Raw genomic sequence first — 18,930 nt, forward strand, 5'->3', positions numbered from 1 at the left:
AGAAAATTTGATGATTGTATGCAATTTAAATGTTAGGACTTCATAGTTCTGGGGTTATTTGTGGAGAAAATGACATAAATAGTTCCTTAAGTTCTGGGTAGATTTAAAATGGTCCTTCAAAATATAATTTAAGCATATTTAGTTCTTTATGGTTATAAGTAATGAACAGTTTTTAGTCTCCGTTAGCAAATACCCTAACACCGTCAATTAAAACTAACATGAAATTCAGGTGAGCAAATATCTGTGACGACCCCAATCGGTTTCTTCTCTACGCCATTCTGTCCGAATTCCCTCCGGTGAGAAAATCTTTACCTTTACGGTTCCAAACTTTACCTCCGGTGAGTATATTTTTGTGTAAAAGGAGTTGGTGCTGAGTACAGGAAAGGAGGGGAAGAAACAAAAGGAAGGTAGACTCCATAATTCGAAAGCTTCAAATCAAGGTAAGAAGATCCTCTTATTCAAAAAGCTCACTCTAAGTATTGAAACTGACGTAAAAAGCACGATTTTTTAATGATAAAGATAAGTTTTAATCTGGGGAAAAGATTAAAATCCATTAGGAGAAGCTCAGACGTTGGCAATCGATCAGTAAATCCTAATTGAAATCTTATTAGAGAAGGATTAATGTTTTGCTAAGGTTAAGGAATGATTTGTTCCTTGTGTTATAACAATTACTGTGATTCGGTTGCTGTGTGAGATTCATTTACTTCATATGCCATTTTTTGGTTTGAGATATCAGTATCAGTTCATAGTAAAAACAATGGAATCATAATAACAACGAAGAAGAGGTTAATAAGTGTCCTTTTAACATGGACTTTTGGGTTATAATGATGATGGGGTTATGGAGTTGCTTGTTTCTTGTTAATATTACTGCTTTGTATTGGTAAATGATGTTATTTTTTCCATTGCTTTCTTGTATTTGTTTATTACTTGCATCTCATCTTTAAAGTTTCTAGGACTTGATTTTGTATGGTAAAGATAAGTTTTAATCGGGGGGAAAAGATTTTAATTTATAGGAGAAGCTCATAGGCTGGGAATAGGTTTTTATTCCTGGCACATTGTTTCTTTTTGGTTGCATATTATACAATTTCTGTTTGATAGTAGACATTTATGTTATTATTTTTTATTTTATTTTTATGTAGATTCATAAGCTACAAACATTTTTCCGATAAATTATCAAAAGCTACAAATTTTGGGTTAAAACTTATTTATCAGTGCCTGCATTCCAACCAGAGGTTGCTTGATTCGAACTTGGTAAGCTGAACTTTTCATCTATTACGGTAAAGAGGGAATATAACCAAACAGTACTGAAGATGGTATAAATGTGTTCAAGAATAATTGGAATGAAATCTTTTATTTTGTTGCAATGGATGGCATTTTTGGAAGCTACTGGATATAAAATGGTATAGATGATGATCCGTTGCATCAATCATTTTAAAAGTTTTCCGTTGCTTTTTTACAAGAAGCATGACAGCTGCAGTGATATGTATTCTGGTACAATTATCTTCTATTGAGCACCTGAATGCTTCTATTAGTAAAATACACTTTGTGCATTCATGTGGAAACTTTTTATTAAAAGTTATATGTAGTTTTTCACAACAGGACAAAGGCTGTTGGTATAATTATGACGCAATTCTTTACTAATTGGTTTCCTTCTGGCTTATGATGCTTGAATTGGCTTGATTTCTTTTCTTTGTAATGTTTTCAGCTGATTGTCCAAGGTTTGGAGATGGATAGCAGTATAAAGCATGAACTCTACTCTGACATTTTTGATATGTCAAATCTTCAATCAAGTCTTAGGTCGACTACCGATACCGGAAACAATGATTCACATGGTATGGACTTCAGCTGATTGCGTCAACTGATAATTAAATTAGAAATGCATTTGGTATTAAGATTTGAACATCAAATAGATTACTGTTAAAAGAGGTATATTCCGGTGCTCTTATTCCTGGAAATCTGGAATTGCATCTTTATTTGAATAACCATCGAAGTGAAAAACTGAAGGTCTTCATTGGCATTTTAAAGAGTAGTATTCTAAAAAGGTCTTCTTTGCTGGCTACTCTCAGCAGATTTGGATGATAGCAAACTTCAGCTACCAATGCTTTTTTCTCTCTTTCCTTTATTTGTGTGCCTAAGATTAATTAAAATTGAAAGAACTGTATCTCTCCTGTCTTTTACTATTCTTTCATTTCAAACATTTTAAAACTTTATCGCGATTTGTGAATAATTATGTAAGTTAAATGCTGCTAAGTGGAGATATTCCCATATTTATGTATGGTTTACTTAGTTGGCTCTCTCCAGCACATAGTTGTGTTAATAGCACTGACTGTGATTAACATCTAATTCCAGACAGCGATTGGGACGACGTGTGGAATGATGATGGAGATTTGTGTCATGATTCTACTGATAAATTGGATAAAACATCTGAAATGGACAGGGAATGGCAGAGGCGGCATGACCAATTCCATACTGTATCCTTACAAGTTTAATCTGATTGAGAGTATCCAGAAAAACATAACTAGATGTATTCCTTTTGGTTGCAAATTCAATTTGTATTTGGTAATTCCTGATGAATTATCAGATTGGATACCGTGATGGTCTTATGGCAGGGAAAGAAACTTCAGCACAAGAGGGATTTAACATCGGTTTTAGGGACTCTGTATATGTTGGATACAACTGGGGTCTTGTCAGAGGTATCACTAGGTGAGTATGAGCATCTCTTTGATGGAATTTGTGGAGATTTGAGTTTGTATTACCAACTAGAAATTTTCTTCATGCTGGGTTGGATTTAAATTTGATCCTCTCTCTTTTTGTTTTCTTCCTCTTTGTTGAAGTGCTTTTGCCTCTCTTCCTGATGGCTTGAAAGAAAGAATGGTTGATACTAAGGAAATCCAGAATAAGTTCCAACACTTACACGAGTCTGTGCAATCTCTTTCAACAACGGAAGTGCTTAAGGTGTTCCATGATTATCTGTCAAAGAAATCGGAAGAGAGTGGTAAAGATGATAAATCCAGCTCCTGCTTGGCCGATGCCAATGACCTCAGTCCCGATGACTATCTTCTGGACCATTACCAGAAAGAGCTACAATCACTTATTGATGAATCAGGGCTCAAATTGCACTTAGACACAAAGCAATAGCTTTTCCTTCAGAAGTGATGTTTTTCCATCATACCCCATGAAAATTGCATTCAGAAGAAAAAAGATAGTATACTTGAATGCATAGTTTGTATGTGGAATAATTCCATTTTCTAATATTATATGCAAGGTTAAGTTAAAGTTGTGTGGCATTTTAAAGAGTAATAAAAAATTACTTTTTGACATGTTTGAGCTTGGCCCCATGAGGTAACTAATACTGAAGGAAAAAAGGTAAGTAATACTGCTAAAATTTTAGAAATTGGAAGTTTTCAAAAAGATTCAAGAGAAAAGATATCAGTGTATTGCTATTGTTACTGCATAGGAGAATAGTCTGTTGAAAAGAGTTGAAATCGCAGATCTCATAAAGAAAGTCCAGCACCTTATAGTTCATGACTAAATTGTCTGATCTTAGCAGCTCAGCATTTCAGCCTTAAGATTATACTATTAATAAAAAAATTGTGAAAGGAATGTAGCAAAGAATTAATATGAAGTGGAAGTTGTGAAATAATAGCTGAAGATCATGGTATCATAACATTTCATGGATACATACATGAAATATTAACCAACTGTAGCTAAAGCCATAGATGAAAATACATAAAAACCCTTAACAACACTAAAGCATGGATAGGCATCATCCTCGACAAATAAGCATAATAGCAGGTTCTATTAAATAGCAGGTTCTATCAAATTATCGGAGAATCCATGATGATGTTTTCCATCATTCAATCCCAATCAACTCCCTTAATGCCATTAAGCTGAAATCTTTGCACATGCTGGAGGGTTGTGACTTGTGAGCAGCAAGCCAGTTGTTCCTGGACCAAAACAAACAGTTGCTCCTGGACCTAAGATTCTTGTTTGCTCCTAGAAATGTATTTTTTCTTGGGCTTTCTTGGTCTGACAGGCTTAATTTATAAAGAACTTGCTCCCCGCTGATGTCCACCTGTGCCACAATGGAAACATGTGTTTCGATCTGTAACTCATCTATGGAAACAACTTTATGTAATTCAAGATTTGATCCTTATCATACTAGTTTGATTATGAGCTACAAGGACAGGATTGTATCAAATTCTACGAGTTTGTAACTGACCTTGAACTGGCATCAGCGACAAGCTTGAATTGGCCTAGAATGTGCAAATCCTGCTGCGCTGCGCCTGAGGTGAGGTTCCCATTTAGATGTTGGCATGACTGTTTCAAAAGCTTCCACGAGCAATGCTACCTTTCTCTTGCGAGCTGGTGCAAGTTTGTCCACTGCTCGTCGGAGTGCAAAATCAACCATCCAGTCCTCTGCATTTTTCCTGTCATCCATCATCTGATGCTTGAGATCAACTTTCTCTGCTTCTGGATCTGGCTCCACTGGCAGGAAATTTGGTGCTCGTGGATTGAATTCTTTTGATTCCCCTGGCTCCTCAATGTCAATGCGCCTGGCTATGCCTCTCAGGTTTGTGTAGCTCTCAGACAGTTCTACACTCGAATCATATTTATGTGTCTTCTTATCTTTAAATCTTGGTGCATCTTTGATTTGGTTCAGCTTTTCCTCACATGCCTCAGCTGTTGAATCCGCTTCGACACCAGAAGCGTTTTCAGTTCTCTTGGGATCTGCATCCACTACCAATTGTTTATCATTACTGCCACGATCATTTTCATTTCCTTGTTCACAACAATCTGTTTTTGTTCCCACATCTTCCATCTTGACAGCAATGTTTTCATCAGAACTTTTTTGATTGTCCTTGCATGTTTCATCTTGTACTTCATTGAAATTGCAAACATTTAGCTCTTGATACCCCATAAGTGCAGTTGCACAATCATCTTGAAGAGTTGTATAGTCCTCGCAAGAAGCTGAAATTTCTTCTTCTAGACAGAAGGTAACAGCAACCTCAACCTGATAATCCATTGTTGCTGCCTCGCTGTCTGCTAGACAGGGACTGCGCTCATCTTCTGGCTTCTCAGCTATTTCACCTTCCAGAAAGAAAGTGGCATCCAGAGAGTTATTTGAAGTGTCCTCAGACGCTTCAACGCACTCATCAATGTCAAATACTGTATGTGAACAGGCAGATCGTGAGTCATCATAATCATAACTTATTCCAGAGATGATACTTCCATTATCCAAGGTCTCTTCCAGAATAGATGACTTTGCCATGAACTCGTCGCTGCCAACTGAATCATCAACCAGTGTGATGGGCTCTATATCATTTGAGATTGAACCTGTTTCGCCTTCGCTGTATGCATAGTACTTCTCTACATCCCAGTCCATATCGGAAGCTTCAGACTCTTCTATATCTAATTCACTGTGCATACTCAAGGATTCACAATCTGTTTCTTCAGTAGCACCTTCATTTAGATTCTCTGCAAGAGAGAAGCCAAGGATGTTAATTTCTGCTGAAATATCTTCTCTCTTTTGATCAAGATTGCCCTCTGTATCATCTGCTGCCACTTCACTGCCTTCATTCGAAGTTACTAGATCATCTGCCGAGTTTGTGTTTTTGCTAATGGTATCAGCCATCTCTTCCCTTTCTTTGTTATAAATTTCGACAAAAAAATCTCTGTCGTCGTCTTCATTTGTCACAGGAGCTACCTCTGTAGGATTCACTATTTGTTTTGGTACATTAGCATTCAAGCCTAATCCATGGGGATTAGCTCGACGTGGAGATAGGCATCCCAACTTGAAGTTTCTCTGAGTCTTTAATGCACGCCTTTTAGCTGACAAGAAACACTTTAATGGAGGCAAAGGAGGGTGATGATGGCCATTAAGAGAGCAATATGTGTAGGGGCAGACCTTAAAAACAGAAGTTCCATCTGATTCTGTTGCTCCGGGACTAAGTTCAAGGTATGAAGGAAACTTAGCTTCTTTCAAAGTTGATGAACATGTTGCTCTTTCAACATGGAAGTTTTCACACAGAACTACTGCTGGGGAACATGATTTCTTGGCCGAAACTCTTACTGGTTTAAAACTAGGAGTTTTTGTCAGTGTTGTCCTCACTAGTTTCAAACTAGAAGTTCTAGCTAAACTTCTTGTTGGTTTATTAACAGAAGAAGCTGAGCCTAACTTTGAGTTATTGGAATTCTTTCTGCTAGAACTTTGAGAGTAAGTTTGAGGGCTCCTTGAACTAACCTGAGACTGCTCTTTCCTTGCAACAGAACTGCTGGTGGACTTCATATAATTTGGAGTGGACTTCTTTGGTGTTGAAGAATTAGTAGTGGGATGAACAAGAGGTGGTGGCTTTCCTGGCTGAGGAACATGCCTTCTAAATTTGGGTGAGTGACAGATTTCATATTCTGAGAGCTTGGTTTTGCCTGATTTCTTCATCATCTTTATCTTGAGGTCAGCTCCTCTGTTTTTGATATCATGTTTTGGTGATATTGGTAAAGATGGTTTGAGGTTCATCGTTTGCTTGTTGGCTTTAATATGATCAGCTTTGATATCAAGCTTATTTGGAACCTTTCTTTGCACCATCTTAGTTGTTGGAATAAGATATATTCTTTTCAAAGGAAAACCACAAGGATATTTGGATTTGAGGTAGGATTTTCTTGGGTGTTTCTTCTTCTTGAGATAGAGGACTTTGAGATCATGAAGAAGGCAGTTTTTGAAATCTCAACTACCAGAGATTCTAAGTTTATTTCCTTTGGTTTGCAGCCTTCTTTTTATTTTCTTGTCTTGTTTTCTTGTGTGTGTGGGTTGGGGGGGGGGGGCGCTTATTGCTTTTTGGTGTTTGATTTGTCATGTGGGAAGTTATTAATAATATTAAGGTTAAGATAAGAATTAGATGCTGACCTGCACTAATTGGGAGGTCATGGGTCCCTGTGTGCCTTTTGGCTTATTTTATGCTCATTCTTTTTTTCTGGTTCCCATTTAATATCCTGTATGAGTTCGACTAATCTGGATTCGCGTTGGGAAGTTACATTTTGGTAAAGCGTAACCTACCAAAGGTGACTTCATACTCGGAGCTTTAACCCGAGATTTTTTATTAAAGATGAACTAATACTTATCAATCCACGATAACATTTGATGGTTCTTTTTATGGTCATTCTGGTTTTGTATTATTGTGATATGTGACAAGGAAAGGGAACTCAAACATATGGCATAATGGAGATTTGATCTGTTAAAGTATTAAGTGATGAGCCATTACAGATTTCCAGTGTAATGTATTTATTAAACGACTGAAGTATCCTCAATTTATATAGGAGTGTCAATCGTTCGGTTCGGGTTGTTATTTTATCAAATTTGTACCATACCAATTTTTCGATTTTTCTATTATGTATAACTAAAATTAAACTTTTCGAAATCGTCCCAACCATGTCGGTTTCTCTTCGGTATCTACGGTTCGGTTAATTTTTGGTATTTTTTTAAATGTCATGTAAAAGTCATTAGTAAAAGTAGAATGCAATAATATACATACTTTTATAGGACTTAGCAAAACTCTCTAGGCAGTTTTAGTATTTAAATGGTGATGAATTAAGAAACATGAAAGATGGCTAGAGTATAGATCCATCCACTACTCTACAGCAGCGTAAAAGAAACTAGCAAGGACAAAGAAAAGATAAATCACACGAGTGAAAAGATATTAATCAAGTTGGGACTCAAGAATAAAGTCTATAGAAGATTAAATATTTATAAATCTAAATCAGACGAAATGAAACATATTCAATTCAATACATTGTAGTTTGCTACTCATAATTGCTAGAATACTTTGTGTCTTGCTAGTAAATATGCTAAGAATAATTTAGTTTCAATAGGAGTAGCATAATAGGTTTGGGAATTTAGGATTTTGATTTTAATTACTTATTGGCTTGTAACCATTTTCATAATTTCATGGCCCAAAGAAAAATTTAATGCATTATTATTTTTAAACTTAATATATAAATATATTTTCCACATATAAATTTATTCGGTACGGTTCGATATTTTTTCGATTTATTTTTATAAAATAAAAAATCTACCATAATTATTGGTACGGCTGTAGATTTATATAAGAATCTATGGTTTTATTTTTAAAAACCTAAAAATCGATTCGGTACGGTACGGTACGGTTCGGTCGGTTTAGTCGGTTTTTAAATAACCCTAATTTTATACGTTAAGGGATGGCTTTATCCAGTAAAATAACTTGCCATTTTGGGATGAGATTTGTTAGTTCTATAAGTAAATAATTCACGATATTTTGAAGCTTAAAAAAATTATAAGTTATAAACAAAATCATCCTTTTTAAAAAAAATGACAATGATAGGAGTAACGATTTTAGTTAAAGATCAACTTTGTTGGCCAACCATAATGGCATAAAATAAGGGAGCATAATATATAGTTTAGCTGATTATGCAGATCTTTAATATACCCAAATCGTTTGTTTTCAAGTATTAGACCGTATAAAAAATCATTATTCTAATTAAAAAGCTAAAACATGTAGAGGAACTTCTTGAAAATATAAAATATCAGAGATGATGCTGAAAATGGAGGATTCTTTTTCTCTTTCTTTCTTTCTTTCTTTCTTTTGCTTTATTTTATTAGATTAGATAAAGGAAAGTAAAGAAATGAGAATATGGAGAAGACAAATCTTGTATTCTAGGGTGATTTAGTTGACCATAGAAAATCCAAGTGCTCTTATATTTATTTTACTTTTTTGAAAAGGAAAAAAAAAGTTAGTGGAAATGGTCACAAAAAATGAATTAAGCTAATGGTCGGCCAAAAAGCTTGCCTATTGTAGGACCACCCACCTAAAGGAGGAGCGTCTTAGGTACAGCAGATTTTTCCAGGCACTCCGCACTTCTTTTCTCTTTGCTTTCTCTTTAAGGTAGAAAAAAAAAGTTGTGCTAAACGTTTTTTCTTGAATAATGATCATGTTTGATATTTTTATTTTGATCATTGAATTATTCTTGAATATCTAGGAGTCGTTGAGTTCGGAAACAAGTTATGCAGAAATTGATGATGTAGAGATTTATATATAATTTAAAATTAGTAATTCAATAATATAAGAATTATTTCTGTTAGACGATATTATAAGACGTATGAATTTGAATAGATGATTGTATCTTTTGTTATTTCAGTAGTTTTAGTTCATGAATTGCTAATATATACATTTTTCTATTTCATATTTTATCTCGAATAAAATAATAGTGGAGTGTAATTTATAAGAAGAAACAAATTTACAAACAATCGAGGTGCAAATTATGTTGATTTTAGTGAGGAGATTGATTCTTTTTATCTGAGCAACCAAACAATGTACTAGCTATGCTAAATATAGAAATTATTTGCCCAATCAAACGGCTCCACGAAGTGACTATACGTAACATAATTAAACTTATTTGGTTTCGTTGAAAGAATATTTGCGATTAATTGAAGTGCTTTTACATATTGTAACTGTATTCTTAATTGATGGCCAAATGACTTCCATACTCTTAAATTAGGTTAAATAATTCGTTGTCAAGAATCAAATAAACTAAGACAGTAATCTTTTTAATATTATCTAAAAATTTAAAATTATCTACACACAAGGTTGACGTTGAATTCTTTGTTTATATATTTCAAATGTATTTTAGTCACCGTGCTTTGCAAACTGAAGTATTTATCAGACCAAAAAAAAGAATAAACTTATTATATCAGCATCTCTTTAGTTTTGGGAGGACAAAGACAAAAAATAATTTGCAAATTTAATTTCGTTCAAACTATAATGCTATAAGAATTACAGTATCAACTTCCATTATTTTACTCCAAACTAGTGATTGATAATATTAAGATTACAGTAATTCATTATGGTATTTTGATAAGATAGTGATGCTAACTCAATTATATAAGTAGTCACTTTTTTTGTCCCTAACTTGTTGCGTACCGCCCATGAAAAATGTGGATATAAATCGAAGTCATTTCCTAATAGAAGTAGCATGGTGCTGTCATGTCTTGTCAAATGCATGCATAATTGACTGGACTTTTGAGTTACTCTTTCTTCTTTTCCTTTCATTTGTTTCAAGATAGTTTTTTGTCTTGTTTTTAATTGCATATAATTGGTAAAAAATTACGAGCATTTAGTATTTATGCCAAATTAATGAACGTAAAATACAAGTTCAATGGAACGCACACTTCTCTCTTAATTATAATTAAGTAATATGTATTTTTATTTTTATTTTTAATTGCTAAAGCTAAAATATATTGTTTGATGTAATCATCAATTGCGGATAATCAGTTATCTCGCGTTAAGTATCAATAATTGTGTGCAAGTGATGACTTTAAAACAACTACAAGTATCAGTTAAATTTAGGAGTGTAAAATGGGCGGATTGGACTGATTTTAGGCGGGCTAAGTCAATAAATGGGCGGGTGAATAAACTCTTCAAAAGTTAATTGATCTGAGATGAATGACTAAAACTTGGGACATAGCCCAACAAGCCTAACATTTATCATGCTTTAATTAATGTGTGTTATTTTCTTATGAATTGTTTAATTAACAAATAAGATTTTTTTTCTTTTGTTATGATCGTATATAACATATCAAACAAAAAAAAATTGTTTGTAAGATATTTTGTTAAAGTTACTCATGGATCGCTTTTGGGCTAAAAAACATCCCAATTTTAGATGAGTTGCGATGTTGTGAGTCAAGATTGGTTGATTTCAATAAACGGGTGGGTCAATGATCGCCCCACCTTGGGCAGGTTGGGCGGGTCAAGTTTTTCTACATAAAAACTAGGTTACATGAAAGGAATTTCTAAACTCATGGTGGAACTTTGGTTCACTATCATAGTATCATCAATACTTATCACAGTGGTAATCATTTTTAAGTAAAGTGGCAAATATAATAGTAATTGGTCTTTCATCGAATGTATTTCACTTATATAAATATTTTACAAAATAGAAGTTCCAAAATAGCATATAAATTAGGTTTCACCCTTTGATGTGAAGGTTAAGATCAAACGAATGATGAAGTTCCAAGACTACCTAGCTATTTAAGCATGTGAAATACAAAGTTTATACACCTTTTCGTAGAGCAATTAGTAACACAATAAAAATAGGGAAAAGAAGAAATATAATGTAAGGGATTGCCTGTCGGATTGCACCTTCTTCAGATTCATCCTCTTTTAAAGAATAGTTTACTTTATCCCTAATAAAGGCGTTGAAATAATTCTGATAGCCAAGATTCATTGAAGAGAATGTTGAGCCAGTTACCTTCATCATTTCCATGGCCTGCCATCAATTAAGACAAACAATTTGAGTACTCATACCAAACATTTTCCTTATCAAGGATTTCAAATATATGAATTTCCAGCTTATAAAAGATCCAACCAAAAGCCAATGGTCCAATTCTGATATACTGAGAGCTTCAATGTTATCTCGGTGACGGGAAGGGGGTTCAATTGTATCCCCTTCGTAGGAAAATTCTACTACGCAAGTAGAGCAATTAACAATATCTTTTTGATGTCGAATTCTCTCGACAAAAGGGAAATTCTAGTTTAGTAGTAAAGGCGGTTCAAAAGTTACTTTAGGCCACAGGTTCAGATGCCAACTATGACATAATAGCATTGTTTTTTAATCATTTTGTATAAATTCCTGGCTGAAATCAAGTGTGCTTTAAACTTCAACTTTCGATGGTTCTTTACCCTCTAGTTTGATGCACAACTTGTACTCCCTGAATAGCTAACTATTACCTGAAAACTGAACATGAATTGCCTTGCTTTCTTGCTCACTTGACCATTAGGATGAGACTGAAGCTTCTCATACATTATACGAGCTTCATTGGACCTGTCAATTATGATGTGGATTTGAATGGTCAGTCTTAGAAGCAGGCACAAGGCCAAAAATGCAAATGCAAGTTCACAGTTAAATGTTTTAACATTCAAAACATCATAGAGATCATGAAATGACAAGAGTTTGCTGCAACAATTGTCAATCCACAGTGAAGTTCTAGAGCTCCAATTTCCCCGGACTCTGACATAACTGGATTAACACCTATCTTTTATATTATGAAGATTCTATAATGTAAGAAAACCTTCCAGTGCATGCTCATATAACTTTAGTTTTATCCAGACACTTCACGGTGACAAGAGATTTTTCTGTCCATAACATTTAATTAACTTAAGCGTTAAGCACTTGATCTTGTTAGAGAGACATATAATCATTCATACTTTCTCTTAACATTCCGAGTATTAGCCATGTTATATTTTAGAATTGTCAGAAAGAGTAGGTCATGGCTTAGTGAGTAAGGAATATGGGCATGGCTGCAAAACGTGATGGACATATCAGTATTCAGTATGTTATTCCCCTTGTAGAAAGCATATGAGAACAATGCAAAGCATCATTTTCTCTTTTCCTTTTTCTTTTCTCTTGGGTGAGCTGGAATTCTTTAGCATAAATTCTTTAACTACTCTTGTAACAGATAAAGACAGGCATTTCATAAGAACTTGTTTAAACCCTTGGAAAATTAGAGAACTACAGATGACAAACCTACGAAGCGAGTCTTGACAAATAGACCACTGCAGTGCAGCTAATCCATGAAGTTCAGTCTGCACAAACATTATGTCATATATTTCAATGTCAAATGTACTGGAGAAGAGAAGTTCCAATTGCCTTCAGGTTTGCATTATATTACTTTATGCTTCTGTTAAGAACAGGATAACACAAAGTATTACACTTCTGTTAAAAACAGGACAACACAAAGTATTACGCTTCTGTTAAAAACAGGATAACACTATGTTAAGTATAAAAGTAAGACAAATGTATCTAGTGTCTCATGAAACAGGGCATTCATTCTGTAAGAAAGCAAATCTTAAGTTTTCACATTCAAAAGAGAAAGCAAATCTTAAGTTTTCACATCATTCGAAAGAGAGACAAAAAAGTATGAGTTATTACTTTAGTCCTCGTTACTTATGTGCATGCAAATCAACTTGTTTAAGGCCTCTTTTATCATAATAATGTTCATATATGCAATCCTTATCCCCAAAAGATATTTGAGTGTGAAATTGGCACTTTTCCTTCTTTTTTGGTGGACGGATGTGGGTCATTTGCAGGAGAGTGCTTAGGGAGTTGTGCCTTTACTCATATAACAGACAATGAAGTTGGATAAAATGCAGATGTGAAAAGGAAAGGAAAAAAAAAATGATACATGCATAAATTATGCAAGCTTATAAGGTTGAAGAATATCTAACTAGTACAAGAAATCACCTGAAATGGCAACTCATTCATAACTTTCTCATAAAATGGTAGTGCTTCCCTGAGCTTGCCAAGGTCCATGAAAGAGTCGCCATCCTTCAGTGCCTAAGCATGACAATACTAAAATTAAGAAGTAAGTCATACCTCATGATTCTCAATCAATCAAGAATATAAACCCGCATAAGAATGGCATAATACTAGAAACACTCTTCCCTTTCAAAGGACTCCTTCAACATAGTTTATTAACTTATCTAAATCAACCATAAACATAAGTTTCTGAAGTAGTTTAATTTTCAGTTTATCTTGCTTATAAGGGATGGAGTATTTGTCAGTAAATCCATTTTAAAAAAGCGTGCTTCAATCAATTTCAATCATGTTGGTAAGTCGTTGGTCTAATTTACCACTTGTCAATTCAGGAAATGAAACCACATCTAGCCTCTTAAATGCATTAAGAAACACAAATGGAAAGGCATGTCGTCCATAGAGGACTTTTTGGACTATTTGGTTCTAGAGAATAACTAAATCAGACCAATATCATTCCATTTCCTTCGCACGTCCCATTGCCAAACCCAGTGAGTCTTTCTAACCATAGTTTTGCCGGTAATGTCATGCTTTTTGTAAAATAAATCTTATATGCACCATTCGCGCATGTCAAAATGGCTCTCCATGAACATGAAATGTTGGCACCCTTAATGCTAAAAGTTCATTCAAGATTACCCGCCAATGCAAAAACACAGATGTCAGTTGTAGAAACTTCAGAAGTTAATTTTTACTACTTCGGGACTAATGTAACAATTGTCCACATCTAGCATTTAGCTTCACTATTTCTCGTTCATGGCCCAATTAAATATAATCTACAATAGCCTGGATTTGCAAATATATCTAATTAACCACTGGAATGTGGAGATCCAAAGCATCATCAAATCGAGGAAAATTACACTGCTTGGTAGGTGTGCTTAAGTTATAATGAGCTCTGAAGGCCAGTATCCCGGAGGTTCTCTAACTCCATCTGATGGTAATGTGAATTTATCCCACTCACCAAGGGCCATGGCGATGATATAAATTTTTCGAAAATGCACGGCGATGATATAATTTCCAAGTCTTAAAACCTTTAATTTCAGTCCATCTAAATGGATTTGTGAGAATACGGAGCATATCAGTACCAACCCTCCAAAAACTATCAATCTTCCTCATTCATTTAAGTGACTGACAATGTGACAAGATACCCCTCTTCATTTCAAAATCAGACTCTGGTTTATGTATTCAAAGTAGAAATGATTGGAAAAAACATTCAATTCCACTACTTGAATTAACAAGTCTGGTGTTTATCGAATCAAGTCGCCAACAACATGGCAATTCGTAGAACTACTTGAATTAACAAGTATGGTGTTTATCGAATCAAGTCGCCAATAACATGGCAATTCATAGAACTGGGGATGGTGTACAACAGCTTTTATATGCTGAAAAGTCATAAGTTATGTATAAATGATGAGACTTCTGCATCAGCTCTCAAGAACAATAAGAAGCAGATTAAATGTATTTTCCTTAATGAAAGAAATCTGATGCATTAAGGAACATGATATAAAGAAAAATAACAGTAGCAGTTAAACTATACCTTCTCACATTCAAGTTTTACGTTTTGATCAATACTTAGGCCTACTCTCTTCTTGTAGGCAGCAAGTAGCTCCCTCGTACGTGCTTCTTTAGCTGCTTTCTCTTCTCCTGATTCAAGTGCCTCTCCTGGACGTATAGTTCTTCCACCGCCAAACTAAGCTCCAAATAAGCAATAAGGTTATTCATAGTGTTTTGCATAAATAACTACATTCATTAGTTTAAGAGAGCGGGGTATTCAAAGAAACTAAAATTTGATAGAGAGAGGCATAGTCCAACATAATGATAACGAGAAATAATTTCATAAAGCTGGCAGTATGCAAGGAGGGCCAGGGCTAAGAAGGCTGAGAAAGAGATGAAATGCAACCTCTACACACATATTTATACGCTAATGCCGAGAATGAATAATGGCAAGTGTTTAACCTTTTGCAGCTTGCTGGTCAGATGGTTCGATTTTATGCTAATTATCAAAAACATACCAAACTAATAAGGTATCACTACCCAAGAAACCATTAAACAGTGCTTTATTTTAGAAGTAATCAGTAATGAGTAAGTTTTTTATCCTGCTCCACCTTACCACAAAGAGAATCGCTCTCCCAATCCACCCTTACTACCAAAAAAGAAAAGAGAGAAAGTTCTTATTCAAGTGTATCCTTACAAAAGTTAAAACTCTCCTGTAAAACATTGTCAGTACACCGAAAATTGGAAGTTGTCAATCAGAATATTCTATACCACGGAGATTAACACTATGTAGCAGCCTTTGCTTTCTAAATCTCCTAGCAACAAAACATTTGCAGATACTACAGCTTGTCATTCTTAACTGCAAAAAGAATAAGGTTTCATGCATGGATTAAGCTGAGTTGCAATTTCCTGAAAATATCCATGCACTCGTCATCAGCAATTTTTATTAGCTCTAAACCCACTTATTTCCAATATTAACCAGATGAGTAAACTATCATTTTGCATGCCTGTTTTCTACTTTTACCCCTTCTCTTCTAAAATTATTCCTGACTTGAAGCTTACCTTCATTACTTTCTACTGCTGCACCGGAGTTATCAACAGGGATTCAGCCATCATTAAAAATGCTTGTAATGGTCAATTGTACTCATCTATTGCACACACATAATAGCCCCAGATAATTTCCACAATAAAATCCCCGACCTTAAATGCTACGCATATTTTTGAAATACCATGGACAAACAGATTGTTTTACAACGTAATGCAAGAAACTGATGGAGCTTACTTCTCCAAACAATGAGCCTGTTCATTTTTTGGAGAGACGATTGTAATATGATGTCATTTATCCAGTTTTGCTTAGCTTTCTATGAATATCTTTCCTTTGTACTTTACAACGATTGTATCTTTCCTGATGGAGCTTAATTCTCCAAACTTGCATTTACTGTTTCACTTTTGATTAACTTTCTGCTTTAGGAAGAATCATGGTCAAATTGGTGAGGTTCTGGAATCGGGAGTTAGCACTGAAATTAAACTACTGCTATTTCATAAAACATTGAACTCAGGGCATATCAAAGAAAGCATAAACATTAATTGCACCAGAACACACTCAAATAAACATATCCTACAATAGCAGTAAAAGCTGCTATTTCCATGAAATCATAGTAGATAATGATAACACGAAGCATACTGAATAAGAAGACAATGCATAACAAAAAGCTAAAGCACAAGTCATAATGGGCAACCTACAGTTTTTGAGATGTCATTTGGTCTGGGGAAAACTCCCCATGTGGAAACCTTCGGCTTATAGGTATTTGTGTCATCTTCTTGGATGCGGTTTGACTTTGATGTCTCAGTATCTACAAACTTGCTTGTGTCCCCAACAAGTATCTCTACATCAGGCAAGTTTCCTTCAGGGAATGAGTCTACTATTGGAACCAATCCAGCAGGCAGTCCCCTGCTCTGCTTTTTATCAGAAAAACCAAGCCCCACGAAATCACTACTTGAGATCGTCAACTTTTCCTTCTTACTAACACTCTTTTTGGGTAAGGCATTTCTGTCACTTTCTCCATTCCCTTTATTTGATCCTACAGAAAAAACTCACAGCCTTCAATTGAATACAACTCAGATTACAAAGGATAACGTTGATGCACCAAATGGAGGATAATAAAGCCCTTATCTTTTGCATAACAATCAAATTCTAAAGGGTCATTGGTTCACATGTTGCTGAGATTATAATGCATTAATTCTTTATGGGATGAATAACAATGAAGGGAACATTATACGGTAAAGAATAACAATTCAGAGAATGTTATGCAGAGATTACCTAATTTGATGAATTTTTTGTATTTAATTTTAGACAGTAGATATTTTAATCTCCATATTACTAATACATGTATTCTTATTTCATGTTCTATATCACATAAAATAATACATAGATTTTCGCACTACAAGTACTATCTAATACCAGTAACTAAACAATGCTTTAGTTATGCGGCTATTATTTTTATTATACAACCAACCAAACACTGCATCAGTCACGAATGAATTTATTTTTTATAATCCCTCCTACCAAACATTATGCCATTTCATGTAGGGAATATTTTTTTTTAATCTCCCTAACCAAACAACCCCAAATAATCTTGATCAAACTACTAGAAGTATAACTCTTAAGCTACATCCTTTAACCATGGTTTACAATATCCATACAATCCATCTACAGTTAAAAGAAAATTACACAATATAAAATGCTAAGCACATCCATATTGCATTAAACTTAAAAAAAAAAAATCCTTCACAACTCCATATTGAAGGTTTTTTAGTTCTAGCTTACTAATTTCTACAAAAAATATTTACGTGAATATATTAATCATTTGAATATAAGTAGAGGGCGGAAACTTTTCTCAGTAAACATTCAAAGAAAAAATTGTCCAAAAATCATGGCGAAAGTTTAATTATTGAAAAGAGTAAAGTGAAGAATTTTGGAAAAAGATAGGGAAATAGAGAAAGCATATAAATAAGTAAGAAGATATTTGTCTCACTTTCTTGTACAGTGTTACTGTCCAATGCAAGTTTATCAGCTGAAGGCACCACTTTATCATCTAATTTAGTTTCTTTCTTGTAAGCCTTAGCTTTTAAAAATGCAAGCTTCACAGGATCAGTTTCAACCTTCTGGTCCTGAGGCTTATCTTCTGAGTTATTGGAAGCTGAGATTTTGAGAGTTCTAGATTTCATGATTTTGGGATATGGGCCAGACTTGATGGCTGGGAAAGAAGAGAAGACTTGGGAATGTGGGACTAACGCCATGTCTCTTCTTTTCTGGTGCTGAATTAATGGGCCAAGATTTTCAAAGAATTTGTTCTCTATAATAAAGAAGGTGCAGAATTGGCCATGGGAGTGGAATAAACAGCTGCCCTGCTGTTTGCGAGCTCAGATAAGAGGAGATTTTAGCTGCTAGTACTATTTTCAGCCTCACTCTTTTCTCCTTTTTCGTGTTATTTTTATTTTAATTTGTTTTGCATTTAGGAAAATGTAGAAAAATTGAACAGGTAATGGGAAAAGTGTATCTGTTTGTTTGGTAATTAGAGTGAAAGGGAAAATGCTACTAGAAGGGTTGGGACAACTACATCTCTATTTGTTTTATTTCCTCTATAAAGAAAAAGATATATAAGTGTACCAAGAATATTATTTTTTGTCTCCTTAATTTTCTCTTTTCTCTTATCAAACCAAACAAAGAAATAGGAAGTTGTAAAAATATTTCCTTCCCTTGATTAATTAGCTATATATCATTTTTTTCCCTTCTACTTCATTGTTCTGTACTCACCAAAGAATATAGCAATGATTTTCTGAATTAGTTTTTTGGACAATTTTGCATGGATGTGTATCAAATTTGCCTTTTTCATGAGAGATGTTTTCTTGAAAAAGCTCACTTCTTATATTTTTAGGTTTTCGGTTGATGAATACAGACAAAACAACTCGCATAATAGAGATGCAATAAAATTTTATATCGAAGACATTCCTCGAAAAAAGGCATTAGTTGTTATTATGCATTGAGATTGTGCTTGAGCTCTTGATCCCGATCTTCATTTTTTTGTTGGAATTGTTTTT

At 34.4% G+C, this 18,930-nt stretch overlaps 3 protein-coding genes across 4 annotated transcripts; 1 reads left to right on the forward strand and 2 right to left on the reverse strand.

Annotated features, from left to right (window-relative positions):
- The first annotated feature begins 158 nt into the window (after positions 1-158).
- On the forward strand, positions 159-3,287 carry LOC107806198 (uncharacterized). 2 transcript variants are annotated; one of them, XM_016630313.2, is made up of 6 exons: positions 159-296; positions 381-440; positions 1,706-1,832; positions 2,350-2,471; positions 2,582-2,703; positions 2,835-3,287. In XM_016630313.2, the coding sequence occupies exons 3-6, from the start codon at positions 1,727-1,729 to the stop codon at positions 3,136-3,138; spliced, it is 654 nt and encodes a 217-aa protein (XP_016485799.1). In that variant the 5' UTR covers positions 159-296; positions 381-440; positions 1,706-1,726; the 3' UTR covers positions 3,139-3,287. The 2 variants fall into 2 exon arrangements, with proteins under 2 accessions (XP_016485799.1, XP_075094043.1); XM_075237942.1 differs by lacking the exon at positions 159-296 and having other exon boundaries at positions 300-440.
- A 328-nt stretch (positions 3,288-3,615) lies between these two features.
- LOC107806197 (uncharacterized) lies at positions 3,616-6,844 on the reverse strand. The gene is made up of 2 exons (XM_016630312.2): positions 4,223-6,844; positions 3,616-4,075 (listed from the first exon to the last, which is right to left on the reverse strand). The coding sequence occupies exon 1, from the start codon at positions 6,584-6,586 to the stop codon at positions 4,235-4,237; it is 2,352 nt and encodes a 783-aa protein (XP_016485798.2). The 5' UTR covers positions 6,587-6,844; the 3' UTR covers positions 3,616-4,075; positions 4,223-4,234.
- Positions 6,845-10,916: 4,072 nt separating this feature from the next.
- LOC107775464 (uncharacterized) lies at positions 10,917-18,303 on the reverse strand. Its single transcript, XM_075237941.1, has 7 exons — positions 17,865-18,303; positions 16,573-16,910; positions 14,873-15,025; positions 13,270-13,362; positions 12,553-12,611; positions 11,757-11,850; positions 10,917-11,295 (listed from the first exon to the last, which is right to left on the reverse strand). Exons 1-7 carry the CDS (start codon positions 18,127-18,129, stop codon positions 11,080-11,082), a joined length of 1,218 nt encoding a protein of 405 aa, XP_075094042.1. The 5' UTR covers positions 18,130-18,303; the 3' UTR covers positions 10,917-11,079.
- Positions 18,304-18,930: the final 627 nt, after the last annotated feature.

Source organism: Nicotiana tabacum, chromosome 19 (assembly GCF_000715075.1).
Source record: "Nicotiana tabacum cultivar K326 chromosome 19, ASM71507v2, whole genome shotgun sequence".
Classification (NCBI taxonomy): Eukaryota; Viridiplantae; Streptophyta; class Magnoliopsida; order Solanales; family Solanaceae; genus Nicotiana; species Nicotiana tabacum.